The sequence below is a fragment of the Rattus norvegicus genome, chromosome 1 (genome assembly GCF_021556685.1).
Source record: "Rattus norvegicus strain SHRSP/BbbUtx chromosome 1, alternate assembly SHRSP_T2T, whole genome shotgun sequence".
Classification (NCBI taxonomy): Eukaryota; Metazoa; Chordata; class Mammalia; order Rodentia; family Muridae; genus Rattus; species Rattus norvegicus.
Genome location: NC_141534.1, coordinates 85,937,857 through 85,960,317, shown reverse-complemented (window position 1 = coordinate 85,960,317; position 22,461 = coordinate 85,937,857). Strand labels below are relative to the sequence as shown.

Here is a 22,461-nt window from a genome sequence, read left to right as displayed (position 1 = left end):
CATCTCCATAATTTCTTTCTCTGCCAATTTACCCTTTGAGTAGAGGGAAGCTACTGATTTATTTGACTTAATTTTATATCCAGCCACTTGGCTGAAGTTGTTTATCAGATTGAGGGTTTTTCTCATGGATTTTTTTGGTGACTTATGGTGACTATTTTATGATGTGCAAAATGTCATGTCTTGACTTCCTCTTTTCCAATTTGTATCCCTTTGATCTACTTTTGTTGACTCATTTCTCTGGCTAGAAATGAAAGAAGTATATTGAATAAATCATAGGAGAGGGGTGACTTGTTTTATCCCTGATTTTAATGGGAGTGCTTAAAGTTACTCTCCATTTAGTCTGATGTTAGTTATGGCTGGCTATATAATTGTGTTTAGGGATTGTCCATGAATTCTTATTTTCTACAATATTTTTAGCACAAAAGTGTGTTGTATTTTTCCAAAGGCTTTCTCAACATCTAATGAGAATGCCATGTGGGTTTTTTTTTCCTTTGAGTTGGCTTATATAATAGATTATATTGGTGGATTCCTGTATATTGAACCATCCCTGCATGGTAAAGCCCACATGCTCATGATGATCATTCTGATGTCTTCATGAATTCCATTTGGAAGAATTTTATTGATTATTTCTCCATCAATATTCATGAGGGAAATTGGTCTGAAGTCTCTTTCTTTGTTGGGTCTTTGTGTGCTTTAGGTATTAGTGTAAATGTGACTTAATTGCATTTATTAGGCAGTGTTCCTTCTGTTTCTATTTTATGAAATACTTTGAAAATATTGACAATATGTCTTCTTTGAAGGTTTGATAGAACTCTGTACTAAATTAATCTAGTCATGAGAAATTTTTTGGTTGAGAGACTTTTAATGATTGCTTCTATTTCCTTAGGAAATAATTTAGTTTATCTGATCCTGATTAACTTTTGTTTTTGGTATCTGTCTAGAAAACCATTCATTTCATCCAGATTTTTCAGTTTTGTTGAGTATATGGAAGGACACTAATTGGAAGATGTGGACACCCACTCATCTCCAAATTTTAAATCTAGAATTGCTTCTGTCTAAAGAAACACAGGGACAAAGTATGGAAAAGAAACTGTATGATAGGTCATTCAAAGACTGCCACACCTAGGGATCCATCCCATATACAGACACCAAAACCAGACACTATTGTGGATGCCAAGAGGTGTTTGCTGACCGGAGTCTAATGTAGCACATTCCAGAGAGGCTCTGCAAGAGAATGGCAATCGGAGATACAGATGCTGGCAACCAACCATTGGATTGAGAATGGAGAGTCCAATGGAGGAGTTAGGGAATGGACTGAAGGAGATTAAGGTGTTTACATGTCTCCAGCTGTGTATACAGCAGAGGCTGATATTATCTGACATGAATGGGAGTAGAGGCTCTTGATCCTCTGAAGCCCAGATGCCCTAGTGTAGGAAAGTGCCAGGGCAGTGTAGTGGGAGTAGGTATGTAGAAGCTGGGGTAGGAGGAGTGAAATACGGGTTTTGCAGAAGGGAATCTATGAAAGGGAATAAAATTTGAAATGTAAATATGTAAAATGTTTCATCAAAAATAAAATTTAAAAAATAACTTTTAACCAAATTTAGGAACACATCAAAGCATAGTTAAATGGCTCAAGAGTAAAACTTGTTTGCAGCTAACTTGATGACCTAAATCCACATGGTAGAAGTTTTCCTTTGGTCTCTATCAGCACACTTGGTCATACATGTACTTCGACACTATATACGTACATAAACACACACACACACACACACACACACACACACACCTACAAAGAAAGGGATGCATATTAAAAATATAAACATAGGTAATATGTAATGGGTAATGGGTAATGGTAATATGTAATATCAATATGCTATATGTAATGTGAAATATTTGCACTCACAATTATTCTGTACACTTTGATCACTTAAAATCTGCATTAATTAATGCCAGCTACAAAAATTAATCCCTAACAAACATAAAGAACAGCACAAATTCATACGTATAAATACAGATATTTAGAAGGCAGTTTGACAATATGGCCATTTAGTAAAATGACAGTAGGAACCCTACTTTGGAGAAATGATCTCTCCAGTCATAGGGTCATGACCAGGTTTATAGTACCAGGTAGGAGTTTCGAACCCCTCCCCCCAAGTATCAATCCTCGAATCCAATCAGACATCATTTAAGATATCCATAACACTTTTATCATTATTGCAATATTGTGCACATCTGGACTGGCACATATATATTGTAGCATGTGAGACCAATGTAGGATAAGAGCATTATGTGCAAAATCAGGGGCTGAATATTCAAAAGAAATGGAAAAGGTAGTCCACAAAAAAGTTGCAGACATAGGTATGCTGAATAGAATGATTCAGTTTAAATTCTTCTGCCTCTTGCCTTCCAAACTGGGCAGTGCCTCATATATTTCTCATAATCAATAGATCTGCCTCAAACACATATGCTAAGTTTATTCTAAAATCTGATACAAATTCTCTCTCTCTCTGTCTCTCTCTCTCTTTCTGTGTGTGTGTTGGTATCTCTGTCTCTGTCTCTCTGTCTCTCTTTCTCTCTGTCTCTGTCTCTCTGTCTCTGTCTCTGTCTCTCTCTCACACACACACACACGCGCACACATACACACACACACACACACACACATGCCTTACTCCCCTCACTCATTTTGTTAGTGTGATTATTATTGATGTCATATAGCCTTGATTCATACATTATGATACTGTTTTTGATGGAAGTCTTTCTTCCCAACACCATATAACATAAAAGTTTTCCCCTCAATTCCTGTATTGATGTGATAGATGTTTCCAAACACATACTCCTGTCCTTGCAACTTGGCAGTAGGATATCTCTTCATGTTATTAATGATTTATCTGTGTTGTGATGATTTTGTTAATGATATAGGTATAAAACTTGGTTTTATACATTCTCTATATGTGTATTTGCCTCAAACATCATGTTTACTGCTGTAAATACAGACTAGTTAGATTTTCTTAGGAAAGTCTTTTGCTGCTGCTTTCAGAAAAGTGAAGAAAGTCAAGCAGATCCTGTGTTAAGGCTTCATAACTGACATTTTACTTCTCGCTGAACACAGTTGCATATGGATTGTGTTTTGAGCACATCCATGGCTGGCTGTCGATGAGGGAATGGGACAACTTCTTGGTACTGTACTATGAGGACATGAAGAAGGTGAGCATCCATTTTACAATCACCGCACAGTTAAGAACTTGACCTTAGTAATGAAAAAGGCTACTGAGAATTGTGATTCTTTTGCTTCTTTTGACTTTTTCAAAATTATCTTTTATTAATTGAAACAATTTTAAATGTGAATGGATTTGATCATATTCACCCTTTCCCAGAGGCTTTCCAAATGATCTATGCCTCCTTATACACCCATCAAGAAAAGAAAATATGAAAGAATGCAATGTAAATTAATGTGCTGAACAACTCTTTGTAAATGTGTCACAGGCTAGGACAATATGAGAAGTGGGAACTTTAATTATGAAAATATCTACATAAGATCCAGCTGTAGGCAATCCTGCAAGGCATTTCTGTAATCATTAAGTAAAGGAGAAGGGCCCCCCTGTCATGAGAGCTGTCAATCTTGGGTTAAGAAAACAGGCTGTATATATTATGGTAAAAAAGCCAGCATGCAGCATGCCTCTACTGCCTCAGCCTAATTTTCAACCACCAGGTTCCTGCACTTTTTACATTAATTTATAACAGTAATATGCAACTGCAAGTGAAATGATGTGTGATAAAAGAAAAACTATCATACAGAAATTAGACCAGTCAAAACAACAAAATGAAGAGACTCTGATTAAAAGCACTAGGATCAGAGATCCACTCATTCACTCATTTAAGACTCTCATGAAAACACAAAACTGGAGACCATGTTATAGACAGAGAGTATGTGGGACAGACCCACCCAACTCTGTCCATGCTGCTTCACTCTCTGAGAGTTCATATCACTTGGTGCTCTCAATTTTCTCTTGCTTTAGCAGTCTATCAGCCTTCTCTTTTGCAGGGTTCCCTGATCTCTGGAAGGAGGGATTTGATAGAGATATCTATTTAGGGTGTCTCAATCTCTATAATTTATTGCTGTACATTTCTATATTTGACCCCAGTTGCTGCAAGAAGTTTCTCTGATGATGCATATGCAAATCACTGTTAAATGCACATAGCAGAATATCACCAGGAGTCATTTTACTACTATTTTTCTTTTTAAGAGCACTATTTTGTTTTACAATATGGCCCTGGGCAATCTAGTCTCAGGTTCTTGGACACCCATGCAGTTTATCATACAGGCTCCATCTCATGGAATGGGACTTTAGTCAAATCATTTATTGGTTTTATATTCCATAAGTTTTGAGCCACCAATGACCTAACTCATCTTAAAATTAGTACAGCACAATCGATAGAAGTATTTGTGTCCAGATTAGTGTTTATATTTCTCTTTGTGAGCATGCAAAGTGAATTTCTGAACTAAAGACACTAGGATGTAAGGCTGGATGTTCTCTTTAGTGACCAGCTTCACATTCATTAATTTGTATAGGTGTTATCTTTATCAATTGGGGGTTGCTGTCAGTGTGTTGAGAGCAACTTCTATTCTTATCAACAGTCTGGGTTTTTTGAGGGAGAATCTCATGGGGTCCATTTAGACAACAGCTCAATTAGATGTAACCAAATCCTAGTACTGGACTTTTTCATTATTTCATTCTCTTCGTTTGGAACAAGAGATGGCCATTATGTGCCAATTTCACTTTGAACACTTTCTTATACGCATAGAATTTAGGAAGCTTTCATTGTCTTAGGTTCCAATTCTACATCTCAAATGTCTATTAATTTTACCTGTCTCTACCTGTACTCTTTTTCACAACCCCCTCTCCCTTCCCCTTTCCCACTTGATTCCTCCATTTTAATTCTTGAACATGACTTAATAATTTCTTCTGTACATTTAATGCTTTGACTATTATTGGCTCAGGGAACTTTTTTTCCTGGTCCAAGCTACTTGGTGTTCCGCATGCTTCATGAATGTTGATAGGCATCTCTTTCTTCAGGTTAGTATTTTTCTATTTGATTTATATTTATATTGAAAATACTTGCTGTGTCTTTAAACTGGGCTTCCTTTTCTTCTTCTATTGCTATTACTCCTAAATCTGATCTTTTCAAAGTACTGACACAGATTTTGTAGATATTATGTGCAAGGAGTAAAATATTTTTAATTTAATATTTAATATTTATATTTAATATTTTTCTCTTTTTTCATTTTTAATAAATTGGATATTTCTTATTTACATTTCAAGTGTTATTCCTTTTCCCAGTTTCCAGGTCATCAGCCCCCTAATCCCTCCAACTCCCCTTCTTTTTTTTTCTCCATCTTTATTATATTGGGTATTTCTTATTTACATTTCAATTGTTATTACGTTTCCCACTATCCAGGCAACCATACCCCTAACTCCTCCCCCTCCCTTTCTTTATGGACGTTCCTGTACCCATCGTCCTACCATTACTGTCCTCCACACAACAAATCCATTCACTGGGGATTCAGTCTTGGAAGGACCAAGGGCTACCCATTCCACTGGTGCCCTTACTAGTCTATTCATTGCTACCTATGTAGTTGGAGACTAGGGTCAGTCCAAGTATAGTCTCTGGGTAGTAGCTTAGTTGAAAGCTCTGGTTGGTTGGCATTGTTGTTCATATGGGATCTCAAGCCCCTTCAAGCTCTTTCAGTTCTTTCTCTGATTCTGTCAACGAGGGTCCCATTCTCAGTTCAGCGGTTTTCTCCTGGCATTCGCCTATGTATTTGCTGTATTCTGGCTGTTCTCTCAGGAGAGATCTACATCCTATTCCTGTCAGCCTGCACTACTTTGCTTCATCCGTCTTATCTAGTTTGGTGGTTGTATATGTATGGGCCACATGTGAGGAAGACTCTGAATGGGCATTCCTTCAACCTCTGTTCTAAACTTTGCCTCCCTATTCCCTCCCAAGGGTATTCTTGTTCCCCTTGGAAAGAAGGAGTGAAGCATTCGTATTTTGGTCATCCTTCTTGGGTTTCATATGTTCTGTGCATTTAGGGTAATTCAAGCATTTGGGCTAATATCTACTTATAAATGAGCACATACCATGTGTGTTTTTTTGTGATTGGTTTACCTCACTCAGGATGATATTTTCCAGTTCCATCCATTTGCCTATGAATTTCATAAAGTCATTGTTTTTGACAGCTGAGTAGTATTCCATTGTGTAGATGTACCACATTTTCTGTATCCATTCCTCTGTTGAAGGGCATCTGGGTTCTTTCCAGTTTCTGGCTATTATAAATAAGGCTGCTATGAACATAATGGAGCATGTGCCTTTGTTATTTGTTGAAGTATTTTTGGATATATGCCCAAGAGAGGTATAACTAGGTCCTCAGGTAGTGCGATGTCCAATTATCTGAGGAACCTCCAGACTGATTTCCAGAATGGTTGTACCAGTCTGCAATCCCACCAATGCAAGAGTGTTCCTCTTTCCCCACATCACTGCCAGCATCTGCTGTTTCCAGAGTTTTTGATATTAGCCATTCTGACTGGTGTGGGGTGAATTCTCAGGGTTGTTTTGATTTGTCTTTCCCTCATGACTAAAGATGTTGAACATTTTTTAGGGTCTTCTCAGCCATACAGCATTCCTCAGCTGTGAATTCTTTGTTTAGCTCTGAACCGCAATTTTAATAGGGTTATTTCTTTCCTGCAATCTAACTTCATGAGTTCTTTGTACATTTTGGATATGAGTTCTCTCTCAGGTGTAGGATTGGTAAGGATGTTTACCCAATCTGTTGTTTGCCATTTTGTCCTAACAAAAGTGTCCTTTGCCTTACAGAAGATTTGTAATTTTATGAGGTCCCATTTCTCGATTCCTGATCTTAGAGCATAAGCCATTGGTGCTTTGTTCAGGAAATTTTTTCAAGTGACCATGTGTTTGAGACTCTTGCCCACTTTACTTCTATTAGTTTGAGTGTATCTACTTTGATGTAGAGGTGCTTGATCCACTCGGACTTAAGCTTTGTACAGGATGATAAGAATGGATTGCTCTGCATTGTTCTGGATGCTGACTACCAGTTGAACCAGCACTATTTTTGAAAATGCTATCTTTTTCCATTGGATGGTTTTGGCTCCTTTGTCAAAAATCAAGTGACCATATGTGTGTGAGTTCATTTCTGGGTTTTCAATTGTATTCCACTGGTCTATCTGCCTGAGTCTCTACCAATAGCATAAAGTTTTTATCACTATTCCTCTGTTATATTGCTTGAGTACAGGGATAGTTATTCCCCTGGAAGTCCTTTTATTGTTGAGGACAGTTTTATGAATCCTAGGTTTTTTGTTATTCCAGATGAATTTGCAAATTGTTCTGTCTAACTCTCTGAAGGATTGGATTGGTATTATGATGGGGATTGCATTGAATCAGTTGATTGTTTTTGGTGAAATGGACATTTTTACTATATTAATCCTGCCAATCCATGAGCATGGGAGATCTTTGCATCTTCTGAGAGCTTCAATTTCTTCTTGAGAAGCTTGAAGTTCTTATCATACAGCTCTTTCACTTGCTTGTTTACAGTCGCATCGAGGTATTTTATATTATTTGGTACTATTATGAAGGGTGTCGTTTCCCTAATTTCTTTCTCAGATTGTTTCTCTTTTGTGTAGAGGAAGTCTTTATTTGAGTTAATTTTATACCCAGCCAGTTTGCTGAAGGTGTTTATCAGGTTTAGTAGTTCTCTGGTGGACCTTTTGGGATCACTTAAATATACTATCGTATCATCTGCAAATAGTGATATTTTGACTTCTTCCTTTCCAATTTGTATGCCGTTGATATCATTTTATTTTCTGATTGCTCTGGCTAGGACTTCAAGAGCTATATTGAATAAGTAGGGAGAGAGTGGGCAGCCTTTTGTAGTCCCTGATTTTAGTGGGAATGCTTCAAGTTTCTCTCCATTTAGTTTTATATTAACTACTGGTTTGATGTATTTGGCTTTTACTATATTTAGGTATGGGCCTTGATTTCCTGTTCTTTCCAGGACTTTTATCATGAATGGATGTTTAATTTTGTCAAATGCTTTCTCAGCATCATGTGATTTTTATCTTTCCATTTGTTTATATAGTGGATTATGTTTATGGTTTTCCGTACATTAAATCAACACTGCATCTCTGGGATGAAGCCTACTTGATCATGATGGATGATTGTTTTGATGTGCTCTTGGATTAGGTTTGCAAGAATTTCATTAATTATTTTTGCGTAGTTATTCATAATGGAAATTGGTCTGAAGTTCTATTTCTTTATTGGGTCTTTGTGAGGTTTATGTATAAGAGTAATTGTGGCTTGATAGAAGGAATTCTGTAGTGCTCCATCTGTTTAAATTTTCTGGAAAAGTTTGGATAGTATTGGTATGAGGTCTTCTATGAAGATCTGATAGAATTCTACACTGAACCCATCCAGACCTTGGCTCTTTTTGGTTGAGCGACTTTTAATGATTGCTTCTATTTCTTTAGGAGTTATGGGATTGTTTCAATTATCTGTACCTGATTAACTTCAGAACTTGGTATCTGTCTAGGAAATTGTCCATTTCCTCCAGATTTTCAAGTTTTGTTGAATATAGGCTTTGGTAGTAGGATCTGATAATTTTTTGAATTTCCTCTGATTATGATGTCCTGTTTCCCTTTTCATTTCCACTTTTGTTAATTTGGACACACTCTATGTGTCCTCTAGTTAGTCTGGCTAAGGGTTTACCTATCTTGTTGATTTTCTCAAAAAAAAAAAACAAAAACAAAAACAAAAACAAAAAACAAAAAAAAGTTTTTGGTTCTGTTGATTCTTTGTATGGTCCTTTTTGTTTCTACTTGGTTGATTTCAGCTCTCAGTTTGATTATTTCCTGCCTTGTACTCCTCCTGGGTGTATTTGCTTCTTTTTGTTCTAGAGCTTTTAGGTGTGCTGTCAAGCTGCTGATAGATTGTCTCTCCTGTATCTTTCTGCGGGCACTCAGAGCTATGAGTTTTCCTCTTAGCACAATTTTCACTGTGTCCCATATATTTTGGTATATTGTACCATCATTTTCATTAAATTCTAAGAAGTTTGTAATTTCCTTCTTTATTTCTTCCTTGACCAGGTTATCATTGAGTAGAGTATTGTTCAACTTCCATGTTAATGTGGGCATTCATTCCTTATTGTTATTGAAGACGCTTTAGCTGGTGGTTGTCTGATTGGTCGCATGGGATCATTTCTATCTTTTTGTATCTGTTGAGGCCTCTTGTATGACCAATTATATGGTCAGTTTTGGAGAAAGTACCTTGAAGTGGTGAGAAAAAGGTATATCTTTGTTTTAGGATAGAATATTGTGTAAATATCTGTTAAGTCCATTTGGTTCCTGACTTCTGTTAGTCTGTCTATGTCTCTGTTTAATTTCTGTTTCCATGATCTGTCCATTGATAAGAGTGTGGTATGAAATCTCCTACTATTATTGTGTGAGGTGCAATGTGTGCTTTGAACTTTAGCAATGTTTCTTTTATGAATGTATTTGCGCTTTTATTTGGAGCATAGGTATTTAGGATTGAGAATTCATCTTGGTGGATTTTTCCTTTGATGAATATGAAGTGTCCCTCCTTATCTGTTTTCTTGACGTTTGGTTGAAAATCGATTTTATTCGATAATAGAATGGCTACTCCAGCTTTCTCCTTTAGACCATTTGCTTGGAAAGTTGTTTTCCAACCTTTTACTCTGAGGTAGTATCTGAATTTGTGTTTGAGGTATGTTTCTTGAAGGCAGCAAAATGCTGGGTCCTCATTGTGTATCCAGTTTATTAATCTGTATTTTTTTATTGGGGAATTATGTTGAGAGATATTAAGGAATATTGATTATTGCTTCCTGTTATATCATATTTGGATGTGACATTGTGTTTGTGTACTTGTCTTCTCTTTGTTTTGTTGCAAAATGATTAGTTTCTTGCTTTTTCTAGGGTATAGCTTGCATCCTTGTGTTGGGTTTTACAATTTATTATCCTTTGTATGGCTGGATTTATGGATAGATATTGTGTAAATTTGGTTTTCTCATGGAATATCTTCGTTTCTCCATCTATGTTAATTGAGAGCTTTGCTGGATACAGTAACCTGCGATGCCATTTGTGTTCTCTTAGGGTCTGTATGACATATGTCCAGGATCTTCTGGCTTTCATAGTCTCTGGCGAGAAGTCTGGTGTAATTCTGATAGGTCTGCCTTGACCTTTTTCCCTTAATATTCTTTTTTTGTTTTTTGCATTTGGGATTTTGACTATTATGTGATGTGAAGAGTTTCTTTTCTCGTCCAATTACTCTCTTCTATATCTACTGTCCTTAGGTTTGATCTTCTCATTGTTTCCTGGATTTCCTGTATGTTTTGGGCCAGTAGCTTTTTCCATTTTACATTATCTTTCACAGTTGTGTCGATGATTTCTATGGAATCTTCTGCTTATGAGATTATCTCTTCTATCTCTTGTATTCTGTTGGTGATTTTTGTCTGTGCCAGGATTCTAACATTGTAATATTTATATCATTAAACTTGATATTAGTATTGAATTTAATGTACTTAATTTTTCTTTAATTTTCTCTTCAATATATTCCTTTCTTATAAAATATGTTCAAGACTTAAAGTTCTCTATACTGTGTATTGTACTTTTGGGGGAATATTATCCCTGAGATACCTGAGTTCCAGAAATTTCCTTTTTGTGATTTCCTCAATTTGAATTTCATGCGCTGATTCTATTTCAACTCAGGGGGAAATCAGTTCAATTCATTTTCTCATGTTTCTTTTTGGTTTCATAGATTTCTTTAAGGGAGAAATTAATTTCCCTTACAAAGAACACTATCATACTTACAATTTGTTTTAAGTATTTTTCTGTGTTCCTCAGCTATGGTGAAATATTCTAGACATGCTGTGTTATGATTGATGGCCCCTGGTGTGTATATATTTTCCTGATTGTTATTGATTGTTTTTTCATTGGAATTTAGGAACTTAGGAACTGGAATTATACTGGGTGGTTTTTTCTGTCTTAATCTAGATTGACATAATCTAGCCTCCATGTGATCCAGCTGCAAGACATATGTCAAATAGTGATCAATGGAGGTGGATGCTTATGGGTGGAACCATCCCTGGGCTGGTAGTCTTGGTTTCTATAAGAAAGTCAGCTGAGCAAGCCAGGGGAAACAGTCCTGTAAGTAACATCCCTCCATGGCTTCTGCATCAGCTCCTCCTTCCTGACCTGCTGGAGTTCCACTCCTGACTTCCTTTGGTGATGAAGTAAAAGCTGAATAAACCTTTTCCTTCCCAATTTACATCTTGTTCATGATTTTGTGTAGGAATAGAAACCGTGACTAAGATAGGCATCTTAAATTAGGAAGACAATCAGTCTAGGTGCTGATAGCTGGTCTGGATTTTATTGGGTGGGAGTTTTTGTTTCCTGGCTTCTGTTTCACTCTGCTTATTAAGAGAAAGGGGTAGATTTATATATCTTTTAGAAACTAAATTTCAGTCCCAGATAAGATGTGATTATGAGTCGTGAGATCTGAGAGTTAGGAACAAATATAGACTGGACTCAATAGAAGAGCCACACAAGAGGGAGGAAAGCAAGGTATTCCACAAGGAACTTTAGTCAATCTCCTGGAAATTGGGTCAGAGAATGAGGAGAGGCCACAGAAGGAGGTTCAATAAAGAGGTGAAAATGAGACTCACTGATTGGATTTGAAGAATGTAGGGGGAAATGAAGATATGAAGTTGTAACCTAATTGCTTCCCTTGTCATGATGGGGTATAGCTTCCTTAGGAGTGCATTCTGGAGTTGGGGGCTGAGGCAAACAATTCTCCCACCAAAGTACTGTGTTTTTCTGAAGAGTTAATTAGGTGTCTGGGTCATTGAACTTGAGGCATGTTGGGAAAAATGAAGATTTTTCTTTTGAGAGGCTACCTGTTTTTCTAGCCAAGGTGGTTTATTTGTTTTTTTCTGCAGAACTAAGGATGAGACTTGGGCATGAGATCTAGTAAAGCAGAGGGAAAGGGGAAGGTCTGCTGTCAGCCCACTGAAAGAATTGAGAAAAAATAATTATTGATAAAAATTAAAGTGCAACCATACAACAAACAAAACATGAAATCATCACAAAATAATTTGACCTCTTTTTTATTCTCTCTCTGGAATCAGAAAGATTACATGTAAAAAAAAACTTTCATTACACTCTTTTTCCCATATCTAGAATCTTTTACTTAATCAACATGAAATTAAATCTTCCTTAGGAAGGATCACTCCCTAGCTGTCTGCTGCACACTAGTGCACATTCCCATTAGCCTCCTTTCTGACCATTTAATATTCTTCACAGTTATTCTCATGATTGTTGTGTTTTCTATGAAATATTAAGTGGAACTCTGATAAATATGTAAAAACAAGTTTAAACAAAGAAATATTCGTGGTCCCATTCAAAGCACAATTTTTTGTTGTTCAAAGATTTTTATTTGTAATACCTATCTCCTGCAGATAAACCAATTGCAGTAGTACACAGATATTATTGCAAAAATTGGGGATCTGAGACAGAAAAATGTTAAATTTGATGCCCACCTGAGCTGCAACTTGAGAAGCTTACTCAAAACAAAATCTCTCAGAATTACCTCAAGTAATTAATATTGACAACATTTTATGAGACTGTTTTAAAACTGTATTGTTTCCACTTAGCCTAAGCCAAAGGTATTAAATTGTAAATATTAAATTATGTCTAGGTCTTTGTACACATCCCTAAATTTGCCTTGATCATTTTCTAACAGTATTTTATTAAGGTTCCTTAAATATCCACGGCAGGTTAAGTTCAATGGCAGTACTTGAAAGGAAAAAGCCAGATAGATGGATCACTCATCTCTGTGAGCTAGAGGTTTACTGGTCTCCATAGCAACTTCCACTGCACAAGACAAAACTCCATATTGAGGACCTGTCTTAAAAAAAATCTCAGTATACTTAGTGAATTTATCAGCACAAACATTTTACAATGGTACTATGGAGATGGAGGTGCAAGTTTCTGAAATCAATGTCATTGTCCTCTATGAAGCAATTTTAAGTTTAACCTTGGTTCTATGAGAACCTATCTCTAATTTTTCTCCTCCCTAAAAAGTAACCCCATCCTTTTTCTTTTCTCAATATATAAATGTTGTGTATGGCTTACCTGACTTTATTCCTTTGCGTTTTCTAGCCTACACCCCATTCATGCTCTCTCATTTATTGATGCTCTTTCTTCACATCCATTTTCCCATGCCCCATTTACAGATTTCTTCTTTGCATCTGTTATCTCAGTCATCTCTGTTTATCACCTGCATTTCTGCTTCTTCTAATTTCAGGATACAATGGGAACCATAAAGAAGATATGTGACTTCCTGGGGAAAAATTTAGACCCAGATGAGCTGAATTTGGTCCTCAAGTACAGTTCCTTCCAATTCATGAAAGAAAATAACATGTCCAATTATAGTCCCATGGAGAAGGAACTGATTCTTACTGGTTTTACTCTCATGAGAAAAGGTAAAGAGATTGTCTATCTTCAAAATATGTCAGAAAACATGAAGGGCTTATTGTGCCAATGAATTTCTAAGAAAGTGTTGGAAATGTAAAGAAAGTCACTGATCACCACTGAAAGCTTCTCACAAATATTACAGGTGAATATTTTTATGGAGAAGATGGGCATCACACACTGTGAATATTTGATTTATTGTGGGAGATGATCTTGGGATTGAAGATAGTAATATTCATTAACTTTTGTGAAAAAAATGGGAAAGTAGTCATGTTTATATTAGGTATTGTAAAGGTCCCTGTATCATAATCCTGAACTAAAAATATTAAAAATGCAGGAGTAGACTAAATATATGTAAGATGATAACCACAGAAACATAAAAATCACATTAACGCCTGGAAAAGATGTTGAATAGTTCAGTATTGCTTCCCTAGAGGAGGGCAGAGTAGACAAAAGGACTAAGAAAATTCTCTAGGGTTAAAACTTTAAGGCATTTTCCCTGTGTGAGAGTGCTCCGTGTGTTGCCAGAAGATGGCATGAAATGTCATTATAGATGGTTGTGAGCCATAATGTGGTGACTGGAAATTAAACTCACCACTCAAGAAGAGTGGTCAGTGCTCATAACACCTGAACCATCTCACTAGCCCCTTCACAAAAATAAATGGAGAGAAACTTGAATCAATATCACTAAGTTCAGGGGCTAGACAAGGCTGCATAATCTATCCCTACGTTTTAAATATAGTATTCCATGTCTAGCTAGAGTAATTAGACAACAAAATGAGTTCAAAGGAATACAAATTGGAAAGGAAGAAATTAAAATATGACTATTTGCAGATGGTATGATGGTATATTTAAGTGACAGCAATAATACAACCAGAGAATTCCAAAACATGATAAACAACTTCAACAAAGTGGCTGGATATAAAATTAATTCAAACGAAGAGGTACCCTCCCTCTACTGAAAGGACAAACAGACAGAGAAAGAAATTAGGAAAATAACACACTATTCAATAGTCACAAGCAATATAAAAATATCTTGATATGACTCTAACCAGGCAAGTGAAAATCTGTATGACAAGAACTTCAAGTCTGTGAAAAAAGGAAATTGAATATCTCAAAAGATGGAAAGATCTGCCATGCTCATGGATTGTCAAAACTAATATACTAAAAATGGCTACCTTGACAAAAGTATCTACACATTCAATGTACTTCTCATGAAAATTCCAACTCAATTCTTCAAAGAGTTAAAAAAATCAACTTTCAAATTGATTCAGAATAAAAAAAAACACTATAGGAAAAATATTTTCAACAATAAAAGAACTTCTGGGGGAATCACCATCCATGACCTCAACCTTTACAACAGAGCAATCATGATAAAAACTGAATTTTATTAGTACAAATAGAAGAAGGTAGATCATGGAACATACTTGAAGATGCAGAAATGAACCCACATAACTATTGTCACTTTATCTTTGACAAACGTGCTAAAACACACAAGTAGAAAAAAGACAGCCTTTTCAACAAATGATGCCAGTTTCACTGGATGTCAGCATATAGAAAAATGCAAACCATTCCATTCTTTTCTTCTTGTACAAAGCTCAATTACAAGTGGATAAAGGACACCACATAAAATCAGATACAGTGGAACTAATTAAAAAGAATGTGAAGAAAACCCTCAAACACTTAGGCACAGGGAACCTTTTCCTGAACATTACACCAATAGCCTATGCGCTAAGATCAAGAATCAACAAATGGGATCTCATAAATCCCCAATTTTCTGCAAGGAAAAGAACACTGTCAATAGGACAGAGAGGTAACCAATAAATTGTTAAAAGATCTGTACCAATCTTATATCTGATAGAGGGCTGATATCCACTATATGCAAATAACTCTACAAGTTAGACTCCAGAGAATCAAATAACTCTATTAAAAATGGAGTGATGGAGCTAGACTAAGAATTCTTAACGGAAGAATATGGGATGGCCATGAAGCACCTAAAGAAATCTAAAATATCCTTTGTCATCAGGGAAATGCAAATCAAAACAACCCTGAGACTCTAGCTCACACCAGTCTGGATGGCTAAGGTCAAAATCTCAGGTGACAGTACATGCTAGTGAGGATGATGAGAAATAGAATCATTCCACCATTGTTGGTGGGAGTGCAAGCTGGTACAAACACTCTGGAAATCAATCTAGTGTTTCCACATAAATTGGACATAGTACTACATGAAGACCCAGCTAAACCACTTCTCGGCTTCTACCCAAAAGATGTTCCAATATATAACAAGAACACATTCTTCATTATGTTTATAGCAAAGTTATTTATAATATCCAGAAGCTAGAAAGAACCAGGATGTCCTTGAACAGAATAATGGATACAGAAAATGTTATACACTTATATAATGGAGTACAACGCAGCTTATTAAAAAACAATGAGTTCATGAAATTCTTAAGCAAATGGATGGAACTAGAAAATATCTTTCTGAGTGAGGTAACCCAATCACAAAAAACACATATGTTGCACACCCACCAATTAGTCGATATAAGGCAAAATATCAGAATTACCAAGATACAATTCACAGACCATATGAAGCTAATGAAGAAGGAAGACCTAAGTATGTCTTATCCAGTCCTTCATAGAAAGGGGAACATAATACTCAACAGAAGAAAATATGAAGTCAAATTGTGGAGCAGGAACTGAAGGAAAATCCATCATGAGACTGCCCCATCAGAGGATCCATCCAATTTACAGTCATGAAACCTGGACATTATTGCAAATGCCAAGAAGTCTTTGCTTACTGGAGGCAGATATAGCTGTCTCTTGATAGCCTCTGCCAGAGTTTGACAAATACAGAGGCAGATTCTCACAGACAACCATTAGACTGAGAAGAGGGTGCTCAATGAAAGAGTTAGAGAAAGTACTGAATGAGTGGAATGGGTTTGCCATTACATAGGAAGAAGTACAGTATCAACCATACAGAAACCCCAGAGCTGCCAGGTACTAAACCACCAAAGAGTATATAGGGAATGACCCATGACATCAGGATGGCCTTGTTGAGCATCAATGGTAGGCGAGGCCCATGGTACTGTAAAGGCTCAAAGCCCTATTTTAGGTCAATGGTGGGAGACAGGATTGGGTTAGAGGAGGAAGAGGCAGCCTCAAAGAGGCAGGGGGAGGGGGCAATGCAATAGGGGGTTCTGGAGTGAAAACTGGGATTGCGGATTACATTTGAAATGTAAATAAAGAAAATGTCCAATAGAAAGAATCTGACAGCATTTGTGAACCTATGTTTGAATTCTTTGGGCTCATGACACTTTTTCTTTTTTTGAATTGTCTTTCCTGGAAAGGGAATTTAAATTCTCTCTATGTCTCTGCCACCACCTCTCTATGCTGGGACAACATTGTGTGGGTCAGTTCATAGTGGTACAGGTAAGTTTGACTTTGCCAGAATGCATCAAACCTTGAAAGTTACCCAGACCTGATTATGTAGTGATAGGTGAGATGAAACTCAGAGTAGAAGGAAAAGGGTGTCAGTCATCAAATATTTAGCAATGAATATGAACATTGGTATAAGCAGAGGAAGTAAAGAGTTATGGATTTAATTTTTATCCTTATTTAAATGCATGAGACTTTACCTTCAGTCCTCCTCTGCTGCAGAGTGGGATTTGGATACTAGCAATATAAGAATATCAAGAGTTTTCATAGATAAAATGAAATCAAGTACTTACCAGATTATATTTAATCTGATACTCTTAGTAGCTCAATAGTAGGAAATTTTGACTCAAAATTAAGCATGATATGTCACCACTCACTACAAGAAAATGGGTATCTACATTTTCTCTACATGGCCTCTGTAAGAATACACTACTGTTGCCATATGACAACTCCATATTCCTGAACTCCAGATTCAGTCAAACATATTTCTCTGCACTAGAACCGAAGGTCTCACCTACAAGAAGTAGTCTCTTCTTAGATGTTCTATAATGAATCAGAATTTGGCAGAGGCAAAACAGTAAATGAACATAAAATTATGTTATTAAATACCTAAGCTATCAAGAAGCTCTGCTAATATCAAAGGGATAAGGAAACTGACAAGCATAAGCTTAAACAGAGACAGATGGATTAGAATTTGAGACAAAATTCCATGAGGACAATTATTATTTCTGCTTTTACAGGAAGTTTCTTCTAGGATGAGACTGCACATGGATTTAATCTCTTCCAAATGTATATACAATTTGTCATGTAGGATAGATTATAGGAGCAATACATACATATATACATACATACACACACACATACATACATACATACATACATACATGCATACATGCATGCATGCATACATAGATGCATGCAGGCATAAAACCATTAATCATAATATAGTTATGTCAAGATATTTGATCAGACTTCATAAATCTTTTGTCTTTTAATTATTGTAGTTCTTATATGTGTCATTTTTTGCATTTGAAAACAAATATTGTTTTGGGAATTATCTTTCTTTTACTAGTGTGATGCACAGCTAGTAAGCCATGTGCCTCTGGAAACAGGGTCACTAATCGGGGATACCAAATTCATTACCAACCTGCTTCACTACCTTATTATAGAGCAAAATTAAATGGTTATGACTAAAAACAATTTTGAAAGGAAAAAGTACATAAATATAATATTTGTCTTCACAATTCCTATGTCATATTTGTGGCACTTTTGAATCATCCAAGTATAAGCAAATCAAATATTAAATCTAAACCCAATTTCATTATTTACCACTAGATGACATAATTCCCTAAATCATAAATCATTAAAATGCTGTATTAATTGTTAGACTTACCATAGCTTGAAAGAATTCACTAGACCAATCTTCCCATATCCTTTAATTCTTCTTCTTGGGACACAAGTAAAATACCTTTTATTGCCTCTGGAGAGCTACTTTATCAGCCTCACCCAGTAGACTCAATCATTCAAGTTGATGAGATGAGTCTGGTTTTAACCTCCAAGCAATAATTTTCCACATGCAATTTTAGTCATTGTAAGTCCACAATTATATACTTCAGGAAATGCAGACTAGAGATATGTTAGCCATCATTCAACCCCTTTTGTAAAGGCAATGCAACAATTGGGACATGTGTAGGAAGTATCTTCTGACAAACCTCAAATGTCCCAACCATCATTACTTCACAGTGTATGTTTGCTCTACAAATTACTCGGGCCATTAATCATTTTCCTGGTAACTTCAGAAGACATTAATCAGAGACACAAAGGGAAGATGACCTATGGAGTGAGGAAGAAGCCTGCCATGAGCAGGCCAAAAAGGAAAGCCTAAAATGGTCAGAAAAAGTGTATCCTCCAGAACTATGAGGAAGTTCCTTTTCAACAAGAATTAAGCTACCATATGTTTGGTTTATCCTGCCATCTGGCTTATTCTGCCATCTGAGACACACAAGTTTAGGGAGATTTTCAGAAAAAAAAATGAATGAAAAGAAATGTACTGAATCTGTAAGGTGCAAAGGATTTTCCCATAGGTAGACTTAGAACCGAATGTGTGTACCTCCAAAGATGAGATTTACTCAGATAGACTGTTTTATTTTATTGGGAAGCCAAATTGAATTTGTTGAGATACTTATAGTTCAGCATCTATCTGGTTTGGCTTCTCAGGATCCAGACATGCTGTGGAAAAGAAGAAGAAAACATGGTCTAATAATGAAGAACATAAGAAACCTGAGAGTAGCAATGGATACTGATAGGCACTCATCTAATCAGAAGATATTTTGTATTCGTATCAGCTAATGGTATATTATTTTAATATGCTGTGTTAGTGATTTATACTTTATTAATTCTTTATCTTTTCTTTAATACAGCCCACAGGGGAATTAAAATTAAATTGTGTGATAATACAGAAAGAAAGTAATGTGATAAACAAAAGCATGACTTCTATTGTCAATCATTTGGATTCCCTTCCACATCCATCACTATCATACTTGGTAACATCTCAAAGACTAATTTTTCCTCATCAGTAAAGTTTGAGCACTGCCTAACACATTTCACACACATTTTCTCACACATTCATAAATTCATTGAAAAATTCAACCCTGAGAATGTCCTATATGTCTGGCACTCTTTGTAAAATGAACCATTTAGTAATTTAAGAAACACATCTTTTTCACATATATTAGATGCGTATTCTGTGCGTATATTTAAAGCAGAAATGGATGGAACACATCCCATAGCTAGGAAATAAAGCAGGATGGGGGCTGCTGGGTTGTAAATAGAAGAAAGATGGTATGAGAAACTTACCACATTATTAATAAAGACCAAGATGTAATTAAATGAAAGATATTATGCCTCTGGAGTGCAGGAAGACACATCACAGCATGAGCAGTTGACCAATCTCTAAGGCTAAATCTAAAGACCTTCTATTATGGAGTGGTGAAAATCAATGTGCAGTCAGAAGTGACAGTGCTACAAAGGTTTGGGGCTGAAATTATACAGAGCTTCATGAATCACAAAACAACATGGCTGAGTGAAACATAAATCCTGCAATGTTATCAACTGAGAGTGTCTGGGTAACCTTTATTTTGTGGGAAAAACAAAACAGCTGAAATCCTGCTCAAAACTATATATGAAGCTCTCATGTGAACCCACACACACATATGTAATCTTTTAAAGATATTATTTGAAAGTTACTTGCATGCTGTGAAGAACATCTATAAGTAAACATTAGAATGTAGATAGCACAGGTGAAGTCTGTTTCGACAATTGAGATGATAAACACTCTTGAGTTGGCTAATTTGATAGAAACAGATATGATGGAAAGTAGGAATAATCTGGATAAATAAAAAGATCAAGTCAGTTTTGCTGCTGTTAGATTGTGTAGCATGTAGGTTAGGTGAGGAAAAGGTAGGATATAATTTCCACAGAGGGAGCAATCTGTATATATGATTTCAGGGATTAAGTAGGTTTCTACAGAAAATGGTAGTTTGCTTTATTAACTGTGTGGTCTTTATGAAACAGATAGTAAGAGCATGTGATGGGAGGAGCTAGAGCAGTGTAAGTCCATTATTAACCCACCTTTATTTGTGCTTCCAATTTCTCAGGCACAATTGAGGACTGGAAGAATCACTTCACAGTAGCCCAAGCTAGAGCCTTTGATAAAGTGGTCCAGGAAAAAATGGCTGGTTTCCCTCCAGGGATGTTCCCATGGGAATAAATTTTCAAAACTTTTAAATATTTTATGAACACTGATGTTTATGTTTCAGTTATTCTATATCTGAAAGCTGAATGATTTCATTGAATAAATACTATTGTGGAATTGTGAAAGTGATTTTTTAAAAGATAGTATTACTAATACAAGTAGTATCAACAGAGGTGGTGATGGTGGTGGTTGTGTAGGTAGTGGTATTGGTGGGTGATCCTTTCAGTTTGTAGTGCCTTCAGAGGCCAGAAGATTGCACTGGTACTAGGAACCTGCAGTATCATGAAGCTGTAAACTTCCTGATTTGGGTCCTAGAATCTGACCTCAGGTCCTCTACCTAAACAGTACCAATATCTCTCCATTTTTGATAGTCATCTATTTGGCCTAGAATCACGAAGTCTTGAGTAATCAAATATTTGCTACTTTTATTACTATTTTATAGTATATTATCAGCAAATTCCAATTTACTTTCTAGAATTCCAGCTTTATAATATTTTATTTTCATTCATAAGTAATTTATGAGGGGATTTATTTACTGAGAACAAACATGACAAAAGATTCTCAGTGTGATGCTATGGAAATTAAAGAAGTATATCTCAGTATTTAAGTGTTTATCATACTTTGCTCAAATATCATCTTAAATTTTGCTGAAGAAATATATATATATATATATTCCTATTTTTTTCTTTTACTCTTTTTTTTTTCATTTATTTTATTCATGCTGGTTACAGCCATTGCCTCTTCTCTCCATCCCACACTGATAACTTCCTCCCTCTGTCTCTTCGTCTCTACTCCTCAATGAAGGGGGACCACCTATCTCCCCTCCCAGGGACAAACGCACCATGGTACATCGAATCCCATAAGGACTAAGTGCAACCTCTCCTCCTGAGTTCAGAGAAATCAGCCCAACTATGGGAAAGGGATCCAAAGGCAGGGAAGAGAGTCCAAGTCACAGACAGCTCCTGTTTCAATTGGTCTTCATGAGACTCACATGAAAACTAAGATTCATAACAGCTACATACTTGTCAGCAGCCTAGGTCCAATAAATGCATACTCTTTGGTTGAACATTAAGTCTTTGCGAGCCAATATAGGTCCAGGTTATTTGCCTCTGTAGGCCTTCTTCTATTGATCTTGACCACAGCAGCTCCTTCAATTCTACCCAAAATTCTTCCTTAAGATTACCTGAGCTCTGTCTAATGTTTGGATGTGTTTTTTGTCTGTTTTAATCAAATGATGGATAAAATCTCAAAGATAGCAGATATGGTAAACTCTTATTTGCAAGAATAGCAGAGTATCATTAAATAGTGTCAAGGGTTTGCTATATGTCTTCTGGTAGTGGTGTTGCAAAATTATAAAAATGGCTGTCTTTTTCCCCCACTAGTCCACCACTGCAGGGCCCGAAGATATCTACTAGATACCTTGCAAGAAATACACATCGCATTGCAGCCCAATGTCTCTGCCACCACACACTCTCCCAAACTCAACTCTCCACAAGAAAGAACACACAACACAAAAACCTCTGATCCAATTAATAAGATATATTTACCCACCTATACCTGCAAAGGCCTGTACACATCCATGCCTTAATAATATTCATAAAAACCTACAAATACACAGCATGGAATCTTAACATCAGCCTCCATGTTCTCTCTATAGCTTCTCTTCCAGTCCCTCCAGTCTTCACCCCTTTCCATTACAGTCTCCTCATTCAATGA

The 22,461-nt window shown here is 36.2% G+C and overlaps 1 protein-coding gene across 1 annotated transcript in view; it reads left to right on the top strand.

The window, feature by feature from the left end:
* Positions 1 to 20,760, top strand: part of LOC100360574 (alcohol sulfotransferase-like) — a 57,097-nt gene extending 36,337 nt beyond the window's left edge. The window contains 3 exon segments of the mRNA XM_087606683.1: positions 3,110 to 3,204; positions 13,390 to 13,567; positions 20,648 to 20,760. Of these exon segments, the coding sequence (XP_087462809.1) occupies positions 3,110 to 3,204; positions 13,390 to 13,567; positions 20,648 to 20,760 (386 nt within the window).
* The last annotated feature ends 1,701 nt before the right edge of the window (positions 20,761 to 22,461 follow it).